The sequence below is a fragment of the Myripristis murdjan genome, chromosome 11 (genome assembly GCF_902150065.1).
Source record: "Myripristis murdjan chromosome 11, fMyrMur1.1, whole genome shotgun sequence".
Lineage (NCBI taxonomy): Eukaryota > Metazoa > Chordata > Actinopteri > Holocentriformes > Holocentridae > Myripristis > Myripristis murdjan.
In genome coordinates this window covers 23765757-23786900 of record NC_043990.1, presented here as the reverse complement: position 1 = coordinate 23786900, position 21144 = coordinate 23765757, and the positions used below count along the sequence as shown (strand labels likewise).

Sequence of the window (21144 nt, the reverse complement as noted above, 5' to 3'; positions counted from 1 at the left end):
TGTCAATTAATTGCGTGGGTGAATCACCTCACTGTGAAGGCCTTCCCTCCACAATGGAATTTACAAGTTCTCATCAAGTCACTATTTCGCATCTTAAAGCTGTGTTTCACATTTCTGTGGGGCTTACTGGAGGTATCTGTTTTGCATGTGTGTGTTCATGTTTGAGTCTTTGTGTGTGTGTATATGGCATTCTCGTTACATGCCTGGCCTATTCTAGGAAGGCATTCTTGTGTAACATAGCAGCTATTTTCATGGAATGAGAGAGATTTTTTTTTGTTTGTTTACTCCTAGGAAACCGAATTAAAATTTGTGGCATATTGAGACTTGTAGTTCTGACAGAGACAGAGGGAGAAATTCTTCATGAAGACCTCTGGGAAGAACCAGCATCCTGCGAGTCAATAATATTGACCAGCGTTCCAAGGGGCCAGTGTGTTATGTAATCCACAGCCCTACGTGTGTGTGTTTGTGTTTGAGAGTGTGCGACGCCTCAAAGACTCTGGAGCTGTTGACGACACATTAGCAGCACATAGTAGTAAGTCTATCATAGGCCAGTTTCTGCTATCTGTCACAGGATCCAGTGCCCCAGTGAAATGCTACTCCAGTGTTTTCTTCAACAGGGCCTTGGGTCCTCTGTTGTTTTTGACCTTTCCACATCGTCTCCACCAGCACTGGCCCAAAACATTAGCAATAGTAAGAATGAAACCACAATATGATATTCTATTGATCTTTGTGCTGATGCACCGATGAGATTATAGCCTATAGACATGGGTAGAGATGGCTAGCTGCTTATTAGGCTTGGACGATTTGTCAACATTTTCCTACCGCTGACCATCAGCCCAGCAACCGGCAATTGCCAGTACATTTGCTGCTTGGAGGAGCAGGGAACTCAGGAGACACTCATTAGCCAGACATTTCTCCATTCTCTTTAGAAGTGGCTGAGATTGTCACTAAAATGAGAATAGCTGGTCCACCTGAAAGGTCAGTCCACCTTGAGAATACAGGCACTTGGCTTGGGCTTTGGTAACATTCATACTCCCTGTCCTGGTCGCCAGCTCCACCATCTTTGTTGTTCTGTCTCTTGACCGCAGGCTTGCAACACACACAACCAATGCACTGAGCTATCCCTTAAAGGAGCTTCTTTTATCACACTAAAAAAGTAGATAAGTATAGACACGATAAGTAGAGAAAATGCAAACACATTCGGCAGTTGTGTTCATTTGATCAAATTAGGTACTGACCTGAATCGGATGTTATTCAGCCAAATAAATGCTTATAATAAAACAAACAATAGACTGTAATAGCGTAGATGCTGAACTGTTGTGTATTTTTGTTTGCACTGGTCAAGCACAGTTTTGTGATAGAATTTCAAACACAGCTAGAGACTGCCGTTTTAGCTTATGTACCCCTCTACATGAGCACGTAGGATGATGCAAGACCGCAGCAACGGTGATTCCTCCACTTTCCCACCTTGTTTGCAGTTGATTTCCACTCTTTGTGAAGACAACATGTAGCCAGTCAAGAGAGAGAGAAAGAGTCAAAGGAGCTTTGTAAAGATTTTAATTTTTGCATCACCTCATCCCAAAATGATCAAGATTGCAAGACTTCACTGAATTCGTGGTGAGAAATATCTCTAAGCTTTTATTTTGACACATCCATATGTCTGGCAGTTCATTCGGAATGTAAAGAAATGTAAATGCTCTGTGCATGCCTGCCAATGATGGGAATTTTTTCATTCTTGTGGACAACTACAACATTGTAACAGTGATAGAACTATAAATCGACCTTAATCCAAAAAGGTTTAGGTTAAGAAGAGTGTAGTAGTCCAGGTTTAATAAAACAAATTGCTGTTTATTCTGCCTCTAAACATCAGTTGCTGTAAAATGCTGAAAACCTGGTTTCATTTTGCACCAAAATGCATGTCACTGAGGTATCAATATACAACAGCTCCAGTCCTGATCTCTTGAGAGCTGGGCTGGTGCTGATCCCAATGCTGCAGATACTATTGGTGGACCTCTAACCAGAATCTGTCCCATATTTGCACCATCAATCTTCCAACCCCCCCTGCCTTGTCTCTCCCCCTGCCTCAGCCCTGTGTCCATCATCTGTCTATCTCCACCTTCCACCTCCTCCTCCTCCTGCTTTGCTCCAGCCCAACTGCATTCCTTCCTTTTGTGTGTCCCTTCCCCTTGGAATTTGGGAGATGTTGAAGGGGGCAGGGATGGGGGGGGTCAGAGAGGAGAGGAGGGCACTGAGTGACAGAGTGCTGCAGAGGCAGAAGAAGAAGACGGGGTTCAATAGTAGAGGTGGAGATGCCAAGAAAGGACAGGAAAGGCATCCAAGGAAAGCTCCAGAAGGAGAGAAGAGAAATAGGAGGCAAGCAGAGGTGTGTGTGTGTGTGTGTGTGTGTGTGTGTGTCATTAGATTATTGTATTCCCCAGGGGAACAGCCATTATTGATGGATTGATCGCAGGCCCCTCCCCTTTCACTCAAGTCTTATGCTTTAGGAGGCCATTGATCTCGTGTCTCACTGGGATATGATGGTCAGTGCATATTTAATTATCCTCCCATTACAACCAATCAGCATTCAGACATGGGGTTTAAAGCAAGGCTTACGTTTGAGCTCAGAATTGTGACATTTGGCCCCTTCTTCCTCAAGGGACAGAGGAGCTTTTTGTTGACCGCAATCATTGCTGCTTGTGCTTTTTCAGCCATGGAAATACAAAAACCAGGGATAGTCGTGGGATATTTTAGATGAAAATATTCTTGGAATTCTTGTAGTTTGCGCATCCACGAGGGTCCGCTTCGGTCTGTGTGGCTTTAATGTCACCTATGTAAACGTCTGCATGCAACCCAAAAATTGTGACCAGGCAGTCTCTACACATAACAAGCACACCGACTGCGCATGCTCCCGATGGATCACTGTGTTACTGATGGGAGAGGAGGGCTTGTTGCACTTATATACTTATATACTTACACACATGCACAAACACAGCACTCTCTGTCTTTTTCTCTCGCTTTTTTTCTCTCTCTCTCTCTCTCTCTCTCACACACACACACACACACACATCAGATCAGGAAATGTGCATGTGTGGAACCCCAGATCGACACGGACCCTCAATTGTAGTATGACCGAAATTGCATGCATGTCCATGCGACCAGTTAATTCCCGCAGCTATTTGCAGACTCAGAACACAGAAAGTATGTTTAGGCCTTTACTGACCATGCAGCGTATCAGCCAATAATCTTTTGAGTTTAAAGCAGGGCTTTATAAAATGTGAAATGGGTATGGAAAATCCCTTTACAACCCTACTCCCCAGAGGTGAAAAGACACCCCGAAATCAGTACTGACGTGGGCTGGGTGGCTTTTTAATCCGTCTCTGCTTCCTCGGGCATTATGGTTGGGAAACAGAAGCTCTCTGGGGTGTTGGGCTGATGTGGCCCTCCCTGGCCATGCATGCATATGGATGGCCTGTTTGTCATGCATGGTCTCTCTCATTCATTAGCTGTGTGTGTGTGTGTGTGTGTGTGTGTGTGTGTGTGTGTGTGTGAGAGAGAGAGAGAGAGTGGTGAGTGAAAGACACTAAACTTTGTGATGTATTGATCTGGCCATTCTCATTTCATCGTCAGATGATGGAGACTGAGTATACTCAAACACATTCATTTTCATGCAGCTGGGTTGGTCTCTTGTGAAATCACAGGATAGGCATCCTTTCATTCAGACACATTCAGACAACATGCATCAATTTACCCAGAAACAGGCCCTCTGCAATAATTTAATTATCATGTGACACAGTTTTACTGTTCATATTAACTTTCAAATAATGCCAATACATGCAAATTGGCAAAATGGCCAAAGTTTAGGCTATGTGGTGCAGCCTTTTAGATCATTACCTCACATCACACTGCCTGTTAGCCTAAATGTCTTTAAGTGTAGGTTCACTATTAAAGTTTTGATTACTATAATTTAAAACTGAACATAGCACAACCTCTGCTCTTGCTGTAGTGAAGAGAAATATACCACTCTGCTGCAGCTTCTTGCTAGGGTTCAACACAGTCCCAACACCATTAAAAATGTGCTTTTTGAAAACTGAAATCTCACAGCACAAATACAGAGAGAAAATTGTCCACTGAGGAGAAAAAAAAAAAAAAAAGGTTGCAAACAATACTTTCTGACAAGTTTGAATTAGAATTTAAATCATCTCCTGTACATACAAGGTGACTATACAGTGTCTGTAAGATGCTGTATATGAGGCACTCAGACACTCCCTCCAGACCTCATTTGTGTTCTGAGGTGAACCAATAATTTGAAAGTTAAAGGCATAACTTTGTTTGCCCATGACAGGGTCATGAGTCAGATATTCAGTTAAAATAGAAATTAAAATAGAAAATTGTCATCCATTTGTGAGTGCAGCCTCTTAGTTCCTCTCATCTTCATTGGACTTTGGACCTCCACACCCCAATTTCTGCATGTTTGTAGTTCCAGTTTGTGGTATGTCGAACGCAAAAGTCATTTCTCTGTCTGTTTCTGTGCCTTCCCAGGTGTTCCTGTTCTTCTGTGAGACCTGCTCGGTGCCTATCTGCAGGGAGTGCAGCGTGGGGCGTCACATGGGCCACAGCTTTGTCTACCTCCAAGATGCCGTCCAGGACTCCAGAGCCATCACCATCCAGCTGTTGGCTGATGCACAGCAGGGACGACAGGCCGTGCAGGTGAGACTTGGGCTGAGATGCCCAAGGAGAAAACAGTTCTTCAGTATTTATTTTTTGTAACCAGGCCGGCTCTGCTGAATGTCTTGAGACTCTGCATTTCAAAGGAGACCTTGCCAAGAACACAAGGCAAACATAAAACCTGAGGCCAGCAACATATAGGCTAATGTACAATGTCGGATAAAAGAATATTCTTTGTATAATCAGAATATGATGACATAAGAGAGCACAAGGTTAAAAAAAATTGTGCACATCAAATTTCATCAAAAAACAGTAATCAAATATCAATTTAGAAGACTTGGGGGTCACATTCATTTAAATCTAAACTGAACAGACAACAATCTGCTGTATCACCCTTTATTTTCAGTTTTATATTATCCAGACAGACCAACAGCTCCATCTCTTAGGAGGACTTAGCCAAACAGCTGTGTCTTTCCATCTTGTGTCAATGTAGTGCAAGCCGCTTGTGGAGATGATCAACTCAGATATGTTTGAGACTGACCAGGCCTAGTTTGCTGAGCAGCCTGGGGTTAGAGGTGGCCAGCTGGCCGAGGACAGGGGATGGGTCGCATGGAGTGAGGTCTGGATGGGGGCAGGGCTGAAGGTCAAAGGGGGAGGAGGAAGGGCGGGGAGGATGGGGGGCAGGGTAGATGAGGTATTTAAAGGATTTCAGAGAATGGAAAAGGTCCCCTCCTCTTTTTAAAGGAGTAGAACACTTAGCCTTCCCCCTACTCACCCACTCGGTATCACACAGACACCCTGGAGCTTCTCGTCATTTACGTGATTGCAGATTGTGTGGCAGCTTCCTAGACCCCCCTTTGGCTCCAGCTGTGTTGCATAGCAGAAGGTACGAATGTGAAAAAAGAGGAGGAGGGAGAAGAGAGGATGAGAGGGGAGGGAACATGGTCTCACTGACAAGAGAATGCAGTCTAATCTGTTATCCTGTGTTTGTGCCAAATCTATATAGCTTGCTGATTAGTTGGGTATTTTTTTTAAAATATATAAACAGAGTAAAGCAAAGAAGGTTATAAATGCTGTTTTGGTTTTCCATCTATGCTTTCCAACAGCCACAAGTCCACACTACAATGCCCAAAAGTCTGAATGAAGTGCGGAAGCAGTCGTAAACAGGGTAGAGATCACATGATGATCTATCTGATCACATGATGAGGCCATTTTTGAAAAGCTCAGTTTTGCGTGTTTTGGTCATTTTGGTTATCTACCACAAGATCTATGCCTATAAATTCTTATTTTCCCTCTGTTCAATAGAGCCAAATGAGTTGCATTTGCTGTCAGTGAACTGTAGGGAATTCTTCTAAAACAGAGCTATGTCTTAATTGAATCTCTGTTTGAGATTTCTGTGGAAACCACATTCAACTGGGCTGAGGAACACACTAATGCTGAATAGGTTAAAAAGGCGGAGCAATGTTGTGACCTTGGGCAAGTCTTCCCAGAAACCTGAAACATTAGCCATTCCACTAAGGTCATGTGACATGCTAGCATATATCTCTCTATCTCCTGAGCGGGGGCTGTGCCTTGCCAGTCACTCTCACATGATAGTTGTGAGATTGGGCCATATTCCGGTTGAATCAGGTGTTGAAACCATTTAGGTACAAAGGACTTCCTAGAGCAGACTTGAATTGCATCTTGAATAATATCTCCACACACAGATGTAGTTTGTTTTCTTGTGGATGTCCAACATTGTACAGCCACTATACAGACATTCGAGTTTCATCTCAGAGCCTTGTCCTGTAACGCACATTTGCTTCAGCACTGGGAATCGTCACCTCCCCGCACCCACCCCTTTAATTTCGCTAAAAGCACCAAGGTCCATGCAGCTGAGTCATAGGAAACACCATGTACCATCTGGCAGTGTTTTACGGTGCTGTTGTGCTGGCGTTTGGTGTATTGGTGTGTTTGTCCATTCTGTCGCAGGTCACCCCGGGAGTAAATGCTGATGCCAGAGAATATGTAAACACACAGACACACACACACCCACATACCTAGCCCCTGGGGTAGGAAATTTCCGCCCACTCCACACCCATTATCTTCCCTGACCTTTGACCCTGAACTTGTGACCTGCTGGATGGCCAGAGCTCCCTCTGCAGTTTGATTGGTCAGTTTGACCCTCTTTGTGTTCCAAGCTGCTGCTCTCATGAGGAGAGAGAGAGAAAGAGTGAGAGTGAGAGAAAGGGCAGTAATCAGAGAAGGAGAATAAATTAGGATTAGAGAGCAAGACATTAGGACAATAAATGTTGGAGATGAACGATGAGCATGCCAACAAAATAAAAAGACAGAACACAGGATAACGTGTTCTGTCTTAGCTATGTTAGCTAATATAGTGTTATCAGTGTCAGCTACCATAGTCTTCTTCCTGCCTCCTTCTCACTATGTATCGGTAACAGTCCTCCCCCTATTACCTCAGGATTGCCTGCCTGCTGTTCCCTTTCTGGGGGTCTGATTTAGCTGACCCTTTAGCTGCCCGCTTCAAATGGCCAGGCGAAAGAGAAAAGGACCCTGCTGCCAGGCTTTGTCCTCCCAAGGGTGGGGTGGGGGTGGGAGGTATGTGTCTTAAGACGGGGGTCGCAGATCGTGACCTGCAGGGGTTTAGGCGACCTTTGGTCCCTGCGGCAGATATCACAAAGGAAGCCTTATCCCACCTCTCCTTGGTCCTTGTGAGGTCCGGCTCACCCTGTAACCTCCCAAAAAGCGCCAGAGGAAAAGCCATATAAAACAGATGGGGTGGAGAGGGAGGGGTTCAGCCAGGAAGAATGGGCATTTAAGCTAAGCTCTGTAAGTGTAACGTTTTTCAGGTCTCTGATACAGATGATTTTAGTGGCTCTATAAAGTTACTAGGGGCGAATAATATGGGAACTTTGTCAAATTGCAGTTTATATGAGAGAAATTGCAATTACTGTATGACTTGTGATGGCATTTAAGCTTTATGTCTGTATTTTCTATTAATGTTAACACTATGGAGCACTACCAAAACATAGCATTATACCAGTATAATTGCTGTAAATTTTAAATGCATGGATGAAATGGGTGGGTCACAAATTGCTTCCAAGGTTTAGTGTACTGCACTAAACCTGAAAGATGTTTACTAAGCATTTTTCAAAGTTATTGCCTTGTCATCCATATAATAGTCATGACACAGAGCTGGATACAGAGGGTGAGTGGTTTTGGGAATCAGTGCCAGTAGGAAGTTGTATTGTATTGTGTGGGGTTTAGGGCAACTTACTATTCCTGACCCTCGTGTTTCCTATTTCCCCTCTAAACGTGAGAAAGGAATGAGTCACAATAACTGAGCAGGTGTCTGTGCATTCACTTACCAGGAAGATGTAACATATAGAGTCCTTGCTTTTAATGTTTCCTGCTTTTCTGCATCCTGTTTCCTGCCCTCATCTCTATACCAGCAGAGTAATGAAACGGGGCACGCAATGGTGCTTAAATACTTTTAAAGTCCCCTATCCCGGTAATTCTTCATCTGTCCTGCCTCTGTGTTGGATCGTAGATTGAGAGTTATTCATCTGTCTTTCTGTCTGTTTCTTTCTGTCTGCCTTTCTAATTATCCCTGAAGTATTGGCAGAGGAATTCCCAGGTTGTTTTTAAAATTCCAGGTATTTCCATTTTGTTCCAAATGAAGATCAACCTGGATGCCTGAAGACCGATGGGGCGTTACGCCACATTAGCAAACCCACATCGCTGTTTTCTTGTCTCTCTAGCTGAGCATGGAGAAGGCCCAGGCCATGGCGGAGCAGGTGGAAATCAAGGCCAAGGTGGTACAGACCGAAGTGAAGGCTATCGTCCTCAGGCACAAGAAAGCGCTGGAAGAGAGGGAGTGTGAACTACTGTGGAAGGTGAGCTCCTCCCTGAAGTCCTCTCCGGCTTTTAGTCAGTTTCTATGCTACACCCTCACTTTTTTTTTTTTTTTTTTTTACAGCATGCAGTAGTTAGAGATGTACTGATGTGTTATTTGGATCAGCTCTGAAAACAGCTCCCAAGCACTCCTACTCAGGCACTTTGGTGTTATATAAATCAATATAAAATTGTCTCCTGATAATTGAACACTGCTATTTGAAGTTCATAAGCATACCACCTGCTAATCAGAGAAGATCAGAGAAGTTTTGGCAGTGCTTGTCTGCCTTCACTAAAATAAAATGAGAGGCTATAACCCATATACGGCTCAGCTTGTTACTTTAGCTAATTTCTGTGTTTTAAGTCTATTTGTTATGCAATAAATGCACAATTAACATGATGAGCAACATAATGAATAAACATAATTGCTGAAACTGTTTGTCTTGAATCATCTCCACACACCTGTTTGGCAGCCTCTCAAGGTGTGCTGTAATTTTTATTTATTTATTTATTTATTTATTTTTAGATTAAAAGAGATTAGATGTAATGGATAATTTTGTCCATTTAAGGTGTATTATTTGCCTATGCAAGGGTGTCTGCAGATATATTTGCCTGTGCAGATGCTCTCCATGACAAACATAGATAATTGATATGTTACAGAGTTGTGGTAGCTGTGAGGCATGACAGTGTTTGTTAGTTTTTGTCTGTGTGACATGCATGTGATCGCATGACCAGCTGGTCTGAGGCCCAAACAACAGGAAGGTTGATCCAGTGAACAATATCTCTCTTTGTTTTTAGTTTATTTGATAGGGGCCTATACAGAGCACATAGATGAACTGAAAACAGCTATGTGATGTGATGTGAAGTGTCATTTTGTTTGTAGCAGATGCTAATTTGCAACACCCTTCACAGAAAACACTCTGAGCAAAAAATGTTATACAGGATGGAACTTCACAGTTGCCTCTTGAAGCTGCTCTGGTGGATCTGCTACAGCTCTGCAATCTTTTGATGTATTTGCAGAAAGACTTAGGAACAAACGTAGCACAAGCTAAAAGCAAGCTTTACATAATGAAAATCAATAAATTTAGCTAAACTTAGAATCTTTTATTTACTGAAAATGTGATGGTGATGGTGTCTTGCTTTTTTTGTCCCATATTTCTGGGGATGTCTCTCTGAAATTCAACTGATTGACATCAGCCTTGATCTTTGGATCATTAAACCCTGCCCACCATGACACTCCCTTTCGACTAGTATATGTGAAAGGTTAATGAGCTCTTACTTGCTCCAGTGCCAAGCTTTCCACAAAGTTTTGCCTTGTTGTGTGAATCCATTTGGAAGATATATGCCTTTTATTATATTATTACATTTACTCACATTTTTTAAGTTATGTACCTCGTTGTGATAAGCAATGCCTGCTACCAGGCCCCATTTTGACCAACCAGCATGGAAAGTTTATCAACTATTTGTTGGCCCATGACTAACCTTTCTGCAAAGTTTTGTGCACATCCAACTCCGTTGATGGAGGTAAAAAAAAATTATATTGAATAAAAGTGGAAGTCCAAAGAAACTAATGGGCTTTGTCTAGACTGTTACTGGTCCAGCCACAGTAGAATGTATACATCTAGTGCACACTTTGGACAAAAGTTAAAAATGTAAATGTCTGTGATGAACTAGGTTTAGGCCCCATGTTGGCACTGTAGCAACTAGGAAGCAACAATGAAGTCAAGATCTGGGTTGGTATTATGAAACAGACACCTAGGGCCCCCCAGGTTTAAGATTACGCAGAGAAAGACCAGGCTTTTGGTGGAGAAAAAGGCCCTCAGTCTTGAGGCCCCTTTCCCCTAGCTCAACACTCAAATGTTGAGTCCTCATAAACTAACTAAATAAAATGATACTAGTAGAAAAATATACCACAAGTTCAAAAGGCCTGACAGTGTGCTCCATACACTGCGCTGCACTCAAATGTTTCTCACACACCCACGCACATGCACACACACACACATACACACACTTGACTACAAGGTTTTAGCAACACACACGTATGTGTGTTGCTGTGGGCTAATACATCCAGGGGGGCAGAACAGTTAACTTAATACTTGCCAGTCTACCATTAAAGAAAACCCTTATTCCTACCCTTCCGCTTAGAGCGGCTCAGTAACATCGTAAAAACTGCCCTACGTCTTACTCCCTCAGATCTGACAGCTTCTGTGTGTGTCTGTGTGTGTGCACGTGTGTGCAGTGCAAGAACTAAGGTCAAAGTGTCACACAGGAGGTTTTTACTTACCCGTGTTCTCTCTTTAATTCCCCCATACAAGACTACAGAACACACATTATACCCCCAACCTGAAGTGGCTCTCTGATAAAGTAATCACTGCAACCCTAACCCTAAACAGAGTTTTTCTTTCTTTCTTTCTTTATTTCCTTCTGTTTCTTTCTTTCTTGCTTGCTTTTGCACTTTCACGATTTTCCTTTCATCCTCTCTCTTTTATTTCACAGGATCATGCCCTGCACTTCTTTGAAATGCATACCAACTCTGCCTTTATGTGTGTTTGCGTGGGTGTGTGCGTGTGCATGTGCATGTGTGTGCGCGCACATGCTTCTCAAATGAGGAACTAAAAAGTAGTCACAGGTCCATTAGAAAGCCCAACTTGAGTCTTTGTCCTCTGTGACCATAAAGTGTAACTCTAGTCCCAGAGATGCAAATTACAGTTCTACTTATACCAAGGATCAACAAAGGACCCCTCTCTTTTGGACACCCCTTTGTTTCACTCAGTACTCCCCCCTCTCCACCATCAAAAGTCCCTCTAACCACAGAGGGATTCGTGCTATTGTGTTTTGTTTTTCTTTTTGTTAGGTGATGGTAAGTAAAGGCCCAGCCCATGTCTCTGAGGTCCTTCCACCCTGTTGAAAGCTTTATTCTCTCTGACTGAGCAGTAACTATATCTGTGTTCTCACTCTTAACTAAAATGGACACTGGTAAAGTGAGGTTCTAGGTTTTTGCAATCTAAGATTTGATTATCTTGTGACACTCACTTCCATTCTCTTTCTTTTACATAACCCTCTTTCTCACTTTCCTGTCAGGCCACCCTGACGTCTGTGCTTTTGTTGGTCTGATGATGTGGTGATGATGATCTGTGCTTAATAACTCCGTTTCTAGAGGGATTGCATTTTTTGTAGATATTATTGAAATAAATAAAAGGGTGAATTGAAATTACACTGATGTGATACTGATGATAGCACATTGCAGTCAACCCTTGTCTTCATATTACTTTACATGTACCTTCTTGGTGGTTATAGTATAGCAAACAGGCTGTAAAATGCCAGGCTATAGTCATTATTCTAATTTTGAAATCAAATAAGCTTATACAAAATATCAAACAGGACAAGAGTATTCTCAATAAATGTTTTGCTGGTGTTGCTTGGACATCTGTGCATGAGAAATATCTTTATGCAGAAACAGATCATTCATACGCTCCTGTTTCCACCCCTAGTTAACACCCTCTTAGTAAACACCTACTCTGGTTGTTCCCTTATTCAAATTGTCCCGCCCTCCCTCTCCCTTTCAGGTGGAGAAGATCCGTCAGGTGAAGGCCAAGTCCCTGTACCTGCAGGTGGAGAAGCTGCACCAGAGTCTGACCAAGCTGGACAGCACCATCGCTGCCGTCAGCCAGGTGCTGGATGAGGGACATCACCTAGATGTGCTGCTGGCCCGTGAGCGAATGCTCACTCAGATCCACGAACTGAAAGCACTCAGGGGCCTGCTGCAGCCCCAGGAGGATGACCGCTTCATGTTCACCCCTCCAGATCAGGTAAGCACTAGAATCATGCAAGGGAACAGTTTCTTAAAACAGGGGCTAAAACACATCTGATTGCATCATAACCACTTGACATATGTGTTCAAAGAGATGTATGATCTCCTAATGTGCTAATTCCATCGTTGTTGATACAGGCTCTGTACATAGCCATCCAGTCCATGGGCCTCATCAGCAGTGGAGCCTTTGCCCCCGTCACCAAAGCCCATGGCGAAGGTCTGAAAAGTGCGCTTCGTGGCAAGCCCGCCTCCTTCACTGTGATTGGATATGATCACGATGGAGAGCCACGCCTCTCTGGTGGGGACACAGTGTCTGCCATTGTAATGTCAGTTGCTGATGGTAACCTGACTGCAGCAGAGGTAACGGACCACCAGAACGGCTCATACACCATCAGCTACCTGCCAAAGTGTGAGGGGGAGCACCTTGTTTCAGTGCTGGTGTGCAACCAGCACATCCAGGGCAGCCCATTTAAGGTGATGGTGAAGTCAGGCCGAAGCTATGGGGCCCTGGGCTCCCAGGTGTCGGCCTTTGGGTGTGAAGGAGAGGGAGATGGCCAGCTGTGTCGGCCCTGGGGCATCAGCGTGGACAAGGAGGGATACGTGGTGGTGGCTGACCGTAGCAACAACCGCATACAGGTAGAGCACTTAGCTTACTGCTCTGTTACCACCATGCTGTAGTCATGAAGACGTAAAGGCAGGCCAGTCACTTTGACAACATATTCTGGCAAAGAGAATATTCATTACTAATTAACCAATTAACTGGAACTTAACAGTAGACAGTGCACCTTAACTAAATAGAATAGAATAGATCTTTATTGTCATTGTGCAATGAAATTGAAATGCAACCCTTAATACAGTGTAAGAGATGCATACCACATTAAAGAGTAAAAACAGTAAATAAATAAATACAACTGTGTACTGATTTAAATTGAGATCACAGCCTTTAGTCTATTATGGTATTTTTTTGTCTTTACCCACACTGATAGTAGTGTACTTAGTGGATCTCCACATTCTTGTTTCTTGCCTCTCTGGTCAAAAATGAGCATAGCTTTGAACCTCAAGCCAAGACCCTTTGGCATGACTCACTCTCACATGGCTGATCGTTTTTGTTTTTTTTTTGTAAAAAAGTCTCTTTACTCCACCATCCTCCAGATCTTCAAGCCTTGCGGTGCCTTCCACCATAAGTTTGGCTCTCTTGGCTCTCGACCTGGCCAGTTCGATCGTCCAGCCGGGGTGGCCTGTGACAGTCAGAGACGAATCATTGTGGCAGACAAAGACAATCACCGTGTGCAGGTATGAAAACACATTTGGGCACAATGAAGGCACAATGAAGCCAAAATGCTCCTATGCATTTCAGCCACTATATTGTGATTATACATAATTGTTCTCCGCCAGGCAGTAGCCTGGAGGGGATATTGCTTTTGGTCATGTGTGTCCTTCTGTGTGTCTGTCCATGTGTGTGTTTATCTGTCTGCAGCTAATCTCACATACTACTGGGCCTATCAGTCTTATATTTTTTGCGCACAGTTTGCACACTGCAATACCATAGTAATTCTCTTTCAAGATATACCTTGGTAATCAAAATGACAAATAGCAATGTGTAAATGGGATTTTTTTCTCTGACAGGTGTTTACTTTTGAGGGCCAGTTCCTGCTGAAGTTTGGGGAGAAGGGTACCAAGAATGGACAGTTCAACTATCCCTGGGATGTGGCTGTCAACTCTGAGGGTAAGATCCTGGTTTCAGACACCAGGAACCACCGTGTGCAGCTCTTTGCCCCTGACGGCTCCTTCCTTAACAAGTACGGCTTCGAAGGGGCTTTGTGGAAACACTTTGACTCTCCCAGGGGAGTGGCCTTCAACCACGAAGATCACCTGGTGGTGACTGACTTCAACAACCACCGCCTCCTGGTCATCCGACCGGACTGCCAGTCTGCCCGCTTCCTGGGCTCCGAGGGTACTGGGAATGGGCAGTTCCTGCGGCCCCAGGGTGTTGCTGTGGACCAGGAGAACCGCATCATTGTGGCTGACTCCCGCAACCACCGAGTCCAAGTGTTTGAGCCCAATGGAAACTTCTTATGCAAATTTGGCACGCAGGGGAGTGGCTTTGGACAGATGGATCGTCCCTCCGGTGTGGCTGTGACGCCTGACGGAGTCATTGTGGTTGTCGACTTCGGAAATAATCGCATCCTCAAATTCTAAAGAGTTATGTATCTCTATTTTCTCATTCTCTTGCTCCATGCACCCTTCTGCATCTTTGTTGGTGAAGGAAATGGAGGAGAGAGAATGAATCAACAAACATAACGGGAGGAGAGTTGAAAGGGAGGATTGAGAGCAGGTAGAAATGAAGGGAAAATAAAACTATTGATCATTATTTTTTGTTATATTAATATTCTCTAAATCAGATATCTGTGGTATGTATGACAAAGGGGACCTCTACAAATTGATAATCAATAGAAAAAGAGCCATTTTTCCCTTCCTGACTCTCAGCTGCTCTTAACTCTCTCTTTAAGTTCTCCTCAAGTATCCATCTCAGGGAATTTCTCACTTTTCTTGAAATCTTTTATCCTCTGCTCCATACCTACCTCATTTAGCTCTTTATGAATGTACTCATAGTCACTGAGCAGAGGTTTAGTCCGTGAAGTTTTACAAAGAAGAAAAGAAAACGTCTACCTCAATACTTTATTTAAGAGAGACAAAAAAGAATAGACTCTTCAGTTGATATTTGCACAGGATTAATGGAATTCTTGCTGTGCAGTTGAAATATGAGTAAAATGAACCTCCTGAATGTTGTTGCTGAGACAATACTCAGACCGCTGTAGAGGCTGCATGATTCATTCTGATAGGTTTTGCTTGGAGAGGAAGCTAGGGTACAGTGGTGTCCTTTGATATTTTAGGCTAGTTAGTTGATCTCCTTTTGCTTATGCATCGACCCTTGTCTCTTTGTGGCTCTGTGGATTATGTAGTGTCACGATAGCCCAAGAAGAGTGCTTGAAACGATGCCAAAATTGATAGAATCAATATTAGCTCAGGTCATGATATGAGACTGATCAAAATGATCAGTAGTTTCTAGGCTCTCTGGCTTTACAGGCTAATTGATCATAGTGGATGCCCAGATGAATTCGTTTTATGATCGAAAAGTATAGCGTTAGGGAAATTATCCCCAAGATAATCCTTGAACTAATTCCCGAAATAAGCCCTGTAGTTAACGTTCCCTTTGTATCCAAAGTATTCAGTTATCCATGTCCCCAACCCCGATAACTGCCCCGTAAGGCATGAATAACAACTAATGTTTGTGACTTTTCTAAAGTAAAACAACCTAAGTCATTACTATCCAGTCTGTTGCATGAACAACTAACATGGAAAGATCATTATGCAAGGTGAGCTTTGCCTCCTCCAAAAGGGAGGCCCCACCTAAGGATTTTAGAGATAAATTTTTCAACATGTGGATCCATTCGTGATCCTAGAAATTTAATCATATTTGAATAACACATTTGTTGATGAGGCAAGCTGTGCAACAAAAGCCTCAGAAGTAGATATGAAATTTGGCCGTCCAGAGGACTTGATTAACATCATGTAAAGCTTGATCTAAACAATCCTTTGGATTAAGAGTGTGGTTGAAAGCCACTCCATTTGGCTCTTGGGGCCTAAAATATAATCCAATCCATTGAGAGGGCATGATCACAAAGCCCTGCCCTATTTATTGATGCTTGGAGTTCAGGAGAGATCTCCAGATTGAGTGCTAGTAGACCAGTCCTCTAAAGATGGAGGTCTATAGACCAACTAGTGGAGTCAACCAAAGGTAGAATTTCTGCATAATGCCCAAGTGTAGATTTGGCATTTAAAGAAATTACAAATCCCCTTTAAAGACATTTTGTTAAATAATCATTGTTGGGAAGTCTAATGCCCCCAAAACTCACGGAGTTGAGTTCACAGCACTGTCAATCTTAGGCTTAAAACTACAAGAATAAAGATAAAGCCTGCAGGGGTCACAGTGTATGTTCACGAGTTCTTTTCACATCTCGCCAAGACAAGGTTGCTAGCCATGTAAGGCTGGTTCTGAAGGAAGACCACTGTGTCCTGCGTCTGCAGAGATGTCTGAAGAGAAAAGCAGACCCAATCTCACAGCACCAAAGAGAACCCCTTTCTCCCCCTGGCCTTTTTTCACCTCAGCCCACCAAATAATGCCCGTTATGCAGTTAAGTCCCATATGCTCATCAGTAGCAAATGGCCCATGGGCTCAAAAAAGCATCTCAAATTAGTCTTTGTATCCCAACCTAATTACCATTGAAGTTAATAGATACTTAGTCTAGACTAACACCTTTGTGGTGCATGTATTGTGGGGTTTTGAATCCCCTTACCCTTTCTCAGTATGAGTCCCACTGGAAGCACTAGACAATTATGGTTCTGTTAGCCACTTCCTTAGCTTAGTAAAGAATAATGGGACCTATTTTAAGATTCTCTGACTGACACTCACCTCAGAGGAGAGGACCAGTCTGCACATGAACAGGATTTACATCCTCACCATGGAGATATCCTTTACTTCAGTGGTGATTTTCTTTTTTTTTTTTTTTTTTTTTTCTCGTATACCTCAGCTCTTGAATACCTCAGTTATGTCACATATACCTACTGTGTTTGAACTTTCAAATACCTCAACTTGTAACTCTCATATACCTCATTCTGCATACCTCAATTTTTACTCTTCTCTTATTTAAACATACCTCATCAGATATTTATAAATTACGAATATACCTCATTCTCTGAATCTTCCTCTGTTACAATATTTGTCTCATACCTCTTGGGCCAAAGATCTCAGCCGTAGTGGTTCTGTGTTCTGATGGAATAAAAGACCCAGTATGGTCATTACCCCATCTTGCATCCCTGAACAGTTTTCTTGTTCAGTCCACTTTAAATTGCCTGGTAAACTATGCCTTTTATCATCAAGAAACCAAATATTGCAGTCATGAACATTGTGCCAAAAATATATATATATACCTGAGATTTACGTGCCAAACAGGGTTGGCACTTGGACCACACCGTTATAGACGACAAATGTCATTGGACCATTACATCATAGATGTAAGTGTTAAACAAATCAGAGTACCTCGGGATAATTCCTTTCTCTCTGATTGGATGCACTTAAGAGGGCTGGGCCCCATTTAGCTTTACCTGATGATAATGAACATGTATATTCCACTTGTACTTTGTTACTGTGCGCATTGTGGGGGTGGGTGGGGGGGGTGGTCTCTTTTAAAGAGTTAAGAACTTCACCAGTCCACCTTTAAATGCACAAGAATTACCTCTAATTTCAGCACAATTTACCATTGTTCCACAGCGAGAAGTGTGGATTTTGAGATGCTTGGTGTTGGTCATGGAGGGCTGTAAATTATCTTGAAACGAGTCTAAACTCAATCTTATTGACAATGCAAGCTGTGGTTTAAACAAACGCATCTATTGATTGCAGCTAACGCGTGACTATAAGCCTGTTCATGATTTGTTATAAAGTGGAGATATTAGCACATTAAAGGCAAGCCAGTTGGAGTCCACAGACGCTGCTGCTTTGAACCCAACACTTTGTTCCACCAGTAAGATCGTTTTTTTGTGTGTCTCAGTATTACACTATGAAATGTTCAGTCATGTATGCATCAGTCTTTTTTTTTTAAATTAAGGTTGCAGAATTCTATCTTTTAAGATCCTTAGGTCTTCACTCTTAAAGAGGAAAACATTTATTTTAAAACCTTTTTGTTTTTCATTTGTTGCATGCTTTAAAAGTCCTTGTATTATACCGAGGTCTCTCAGATAGATGTTGAAAACTCAGATGGGGTGGGTAGCTGAATCTTGGGATTGTTTTTTCAAAATATTTACCCAAAGATGTGTATGTGTGTTAGGAATGCGTTGGATAGAATTAACCTTTGACCTTTGCGATTGTATTTCCTGTTCTCTCGAGGCTCTGCAGAGCACAACCTGTTCGGCCAGCCATGCCTCGATTCCTGAGATGGGATGCAGGCAGACTGTTGAAAGCATCAAGTACAGACTGAACAGATACTGGTGTGCCCCTCAGCCATTAGTGCTTACCCCTCTTTTACGCCCTCTGATATGCATATTATGGATAGGCACATTAACATGTATTGTCCCGTCACACTCAACTCCTCTGTAGGTGTAGGAAGCTATAAAGGCGCTGCTTCCTCCTCTGAATCACTTGGCATACATTTCCTTTCAAAGGAGGATGAATCCATAAGGAGGCCATTTTGTGTTCAACCTAGTTATAGAAACTCTCGCTGTCTTGTGAGGAAAAGCCAGGTTGTTCCAGCACAAACTTAGCAAGTCAACCTGGCTCCCCCCACAACCCCGTTCATGTCTCGTAAGAATACAGGAAGTGTAGTGATGGCTGCTGAGCACATGATTGGTTGACTGCACTCCTGTTGGGCGGGTTTTATTAGGCCCCTGTGGTTTTGTCCACCGTTTTATTTCTGGCCTCTCATGGCTTTAAGAGGAAAAAAAGCAAAACTGCACCAGGTGACGTGTGCAAGGTCATAGACCTCTTTTAATGATTGTATACTCTAAAGAAAAAAAGTTGGAAAATTTAGAAAGGAAAAAAATAAACTCAGGTAGTTCTCAGTGGCCCTGCCCTGCAGGTGTCTCAGTGAAACGTGTCCCGTAGTGATGTAGTGATTTTTTTTTTTTTTTTTTGTTATGACCTCTCAGTGCTAGTCTGATTCTTTTGTGTTGCATATTGTTATAAACACATTATTTCTCAATCTGAAAAAAAAAAATAATGCTTTTGATTAGTTTCCCCAGATTTTTTTTTTTTTTTTTTTTTTTGGCCAACTGTTTGTTTCTCTAAACACAAAAGTACAAATACTCCACACCACTTGATGCTCATTCGCCCTTTTAGAATGTATTTTTTCCTTTTAGAGAAAAGGGTTGATTGGGATCTTGTTGATGCTCACTTACTATATAACCAGCTGCTCGTAGCAATACAAGACATAACAGAAGCCACAGAAGAAGAGAAAAAATCTCTACAGAAAAAATGTTTGGCTCACTCTTTGTTGGTGCAAAATGTTCCTCAGCAGTACTTTATCAGATGGTTTTGGAACATGCAGCACGAGCAGAGGTTAGGACAAGATGGGAATAATGTTTGGCTCGGAGGGGAAATGGCCTACTCACCTCGTCCAGAGTCTCGTTCTGTTCTGTCTTCTGTTCTTACAGCAGCAGGTTGTGTGTCGAGTGTGCGATGTGTTTGTGCGCTGCATCTGTGTCGTGGTCGAGCAGAAATCCACTGAATGTATCCTCCTCACAGTCCAAGAGGCGGGGCGAGCCGGCGTGGCCAGCTGAGTTTAGATGGATGCTGCTGGCGCTTCCACGTCCATGCCGTGTGTGTGTGTGTTTCTAGTTTCGAGTTTGCCACCACGACTCCCCTCCCTCTTAACCCCACACACTCAAACACACACACACTGTGCAGAGTGGAAGCGCTGGTGTCAGGTCTTCAGTCTAAATAAAGCACAGGAGACTATAATATTTTCGGCCACCTGCTGCTCTCCCCGTCTTCTATGGACTTTAAACATTTTCTATGCAGTTTTTTGTTTTTGTTTACACTTAAATAAACTTGTATTTCTTTGACTTCAGGTTTTGACTCCTTCTTTGCTTTTCATACATTGTACAAAAGCGAAATAAAATTCATTTATGAAAGCAAACTAATGTTTTTCTGAGGTGAATTGGTGCATCAGTTTGAAAACAGGGATACGGTCACATTTGCGCACAACAACATAATTCTCGCGTCAGATACTGTCAACTCTATGAGGCTGTGAATTCCCCGAGTCATACACACACACAAACGCAATGTCAAAAGTGTAGCCATCACCTTACAATTAAGTCTGAAAACATAACTTGAGCTCTGCTGTGAGGATCCAGATCTGTAAATTATTTTCCACTAGCTCACCTCACTCAAGCTGGAGGGAGGGCCTCTCGTTATCTCGACATAAAGGAGACATTAGATAATCCAATTCCTTGTTTATGGCACACACACACACACACACAGGGTGAGTCCTGAGCAAATGACAGCATTAATGGCAAAACCCACCCAGGCCATAAAAACAAACTTACCCAGCTTCCCTTACAGAGGTGAAGTGCGCTGGAGGATAGGAGGGTGACACCTGGTGGGTATAAGGTGTTATAAAAAAGATGCTCAAAAAAAAAAAACTTAAGGTGCAAATCCTCCTGTGTTGTGAAGTAATCTTTTTCTTCAATAGCACTTGCACTTAAATAGCAGAAAACACATCCAAAGAGAAGGTATAAAAATAGCAAAATAATGACCTGAGGTGTACACACCAGAATACATTCAGACATGAGCTCTATTGTCTCAGTAAATTGAATTGGGAAATAGAATTGGGATGAAGGTCCATATAGTCTAAACAAGAGAAAGAGGCAAAAACAGATTAACCAGCACACAGTGTGCTTTTATCGCCCTCTAGTGGAGATGAAGAGAGAAAGAATAATGGGAAAGTTAATGGGGGCCCATGGGAGCCTCTCTTCTTGTTGCTCCCTTCCACAGGGAGGTCAGAGGTCAGGAAGCAGCATCTTCCTCAGCACCACTAAAAATGAGGAATTATTCTTAATGTGTTTCCCAGATTAAATAAAGGGTAATCAATGAAGGAAGGAAGGAAACTTCAGCAGGGCGTGTGCACGGCTGACACAAGACAACGTGACATCACTCATGTTTTCAGTCGAGGGACAGCCTGTCCACTTTAAACTACAATCACCAGGAAGAGTCCACCCGT

At 42.8% G+C, this 21144-nt stretch overlaps 1 protein-coding gene across 1 annotated transcript in view; it reads left to right on the top strand.

Moving 5' to 3' along the window:
- Window positions 1–19987, top strand: part of trim71 (tripartite motif containing 71, E3 ubiquitin protein ligase) — a 34455-nt gene extending 14468 nt beyond the window's left edge. The window contains exons 2-7 of the mRNA XM_030063881.1: window positions 4540–4707; window positions 8427–8561; window positions 12126–12368; window positions 12509–13006; window positions 13523–13663; window positions 13997–19987. Coding sequence (XP_029919741.1) covers window positions 4540–4707; window positions 8427–8561; window positions 12126–12368; window positions 12509–13006; window positions 13523–13663; window positions 13997–14569 — 1758 coding nt within the window. The 3' untranslated portion in view covers window positions 14570–19987. The remainder of the gene's footprint in view (window positions 1–4539; window positions 4708–8426; window positions 8562–12125; window positions 12369–12508; window positions 13007–13522; window positions 13664–13996) is intronic.
- Window positions 19988–21144: the final 1157 nt, after the last annotated feature.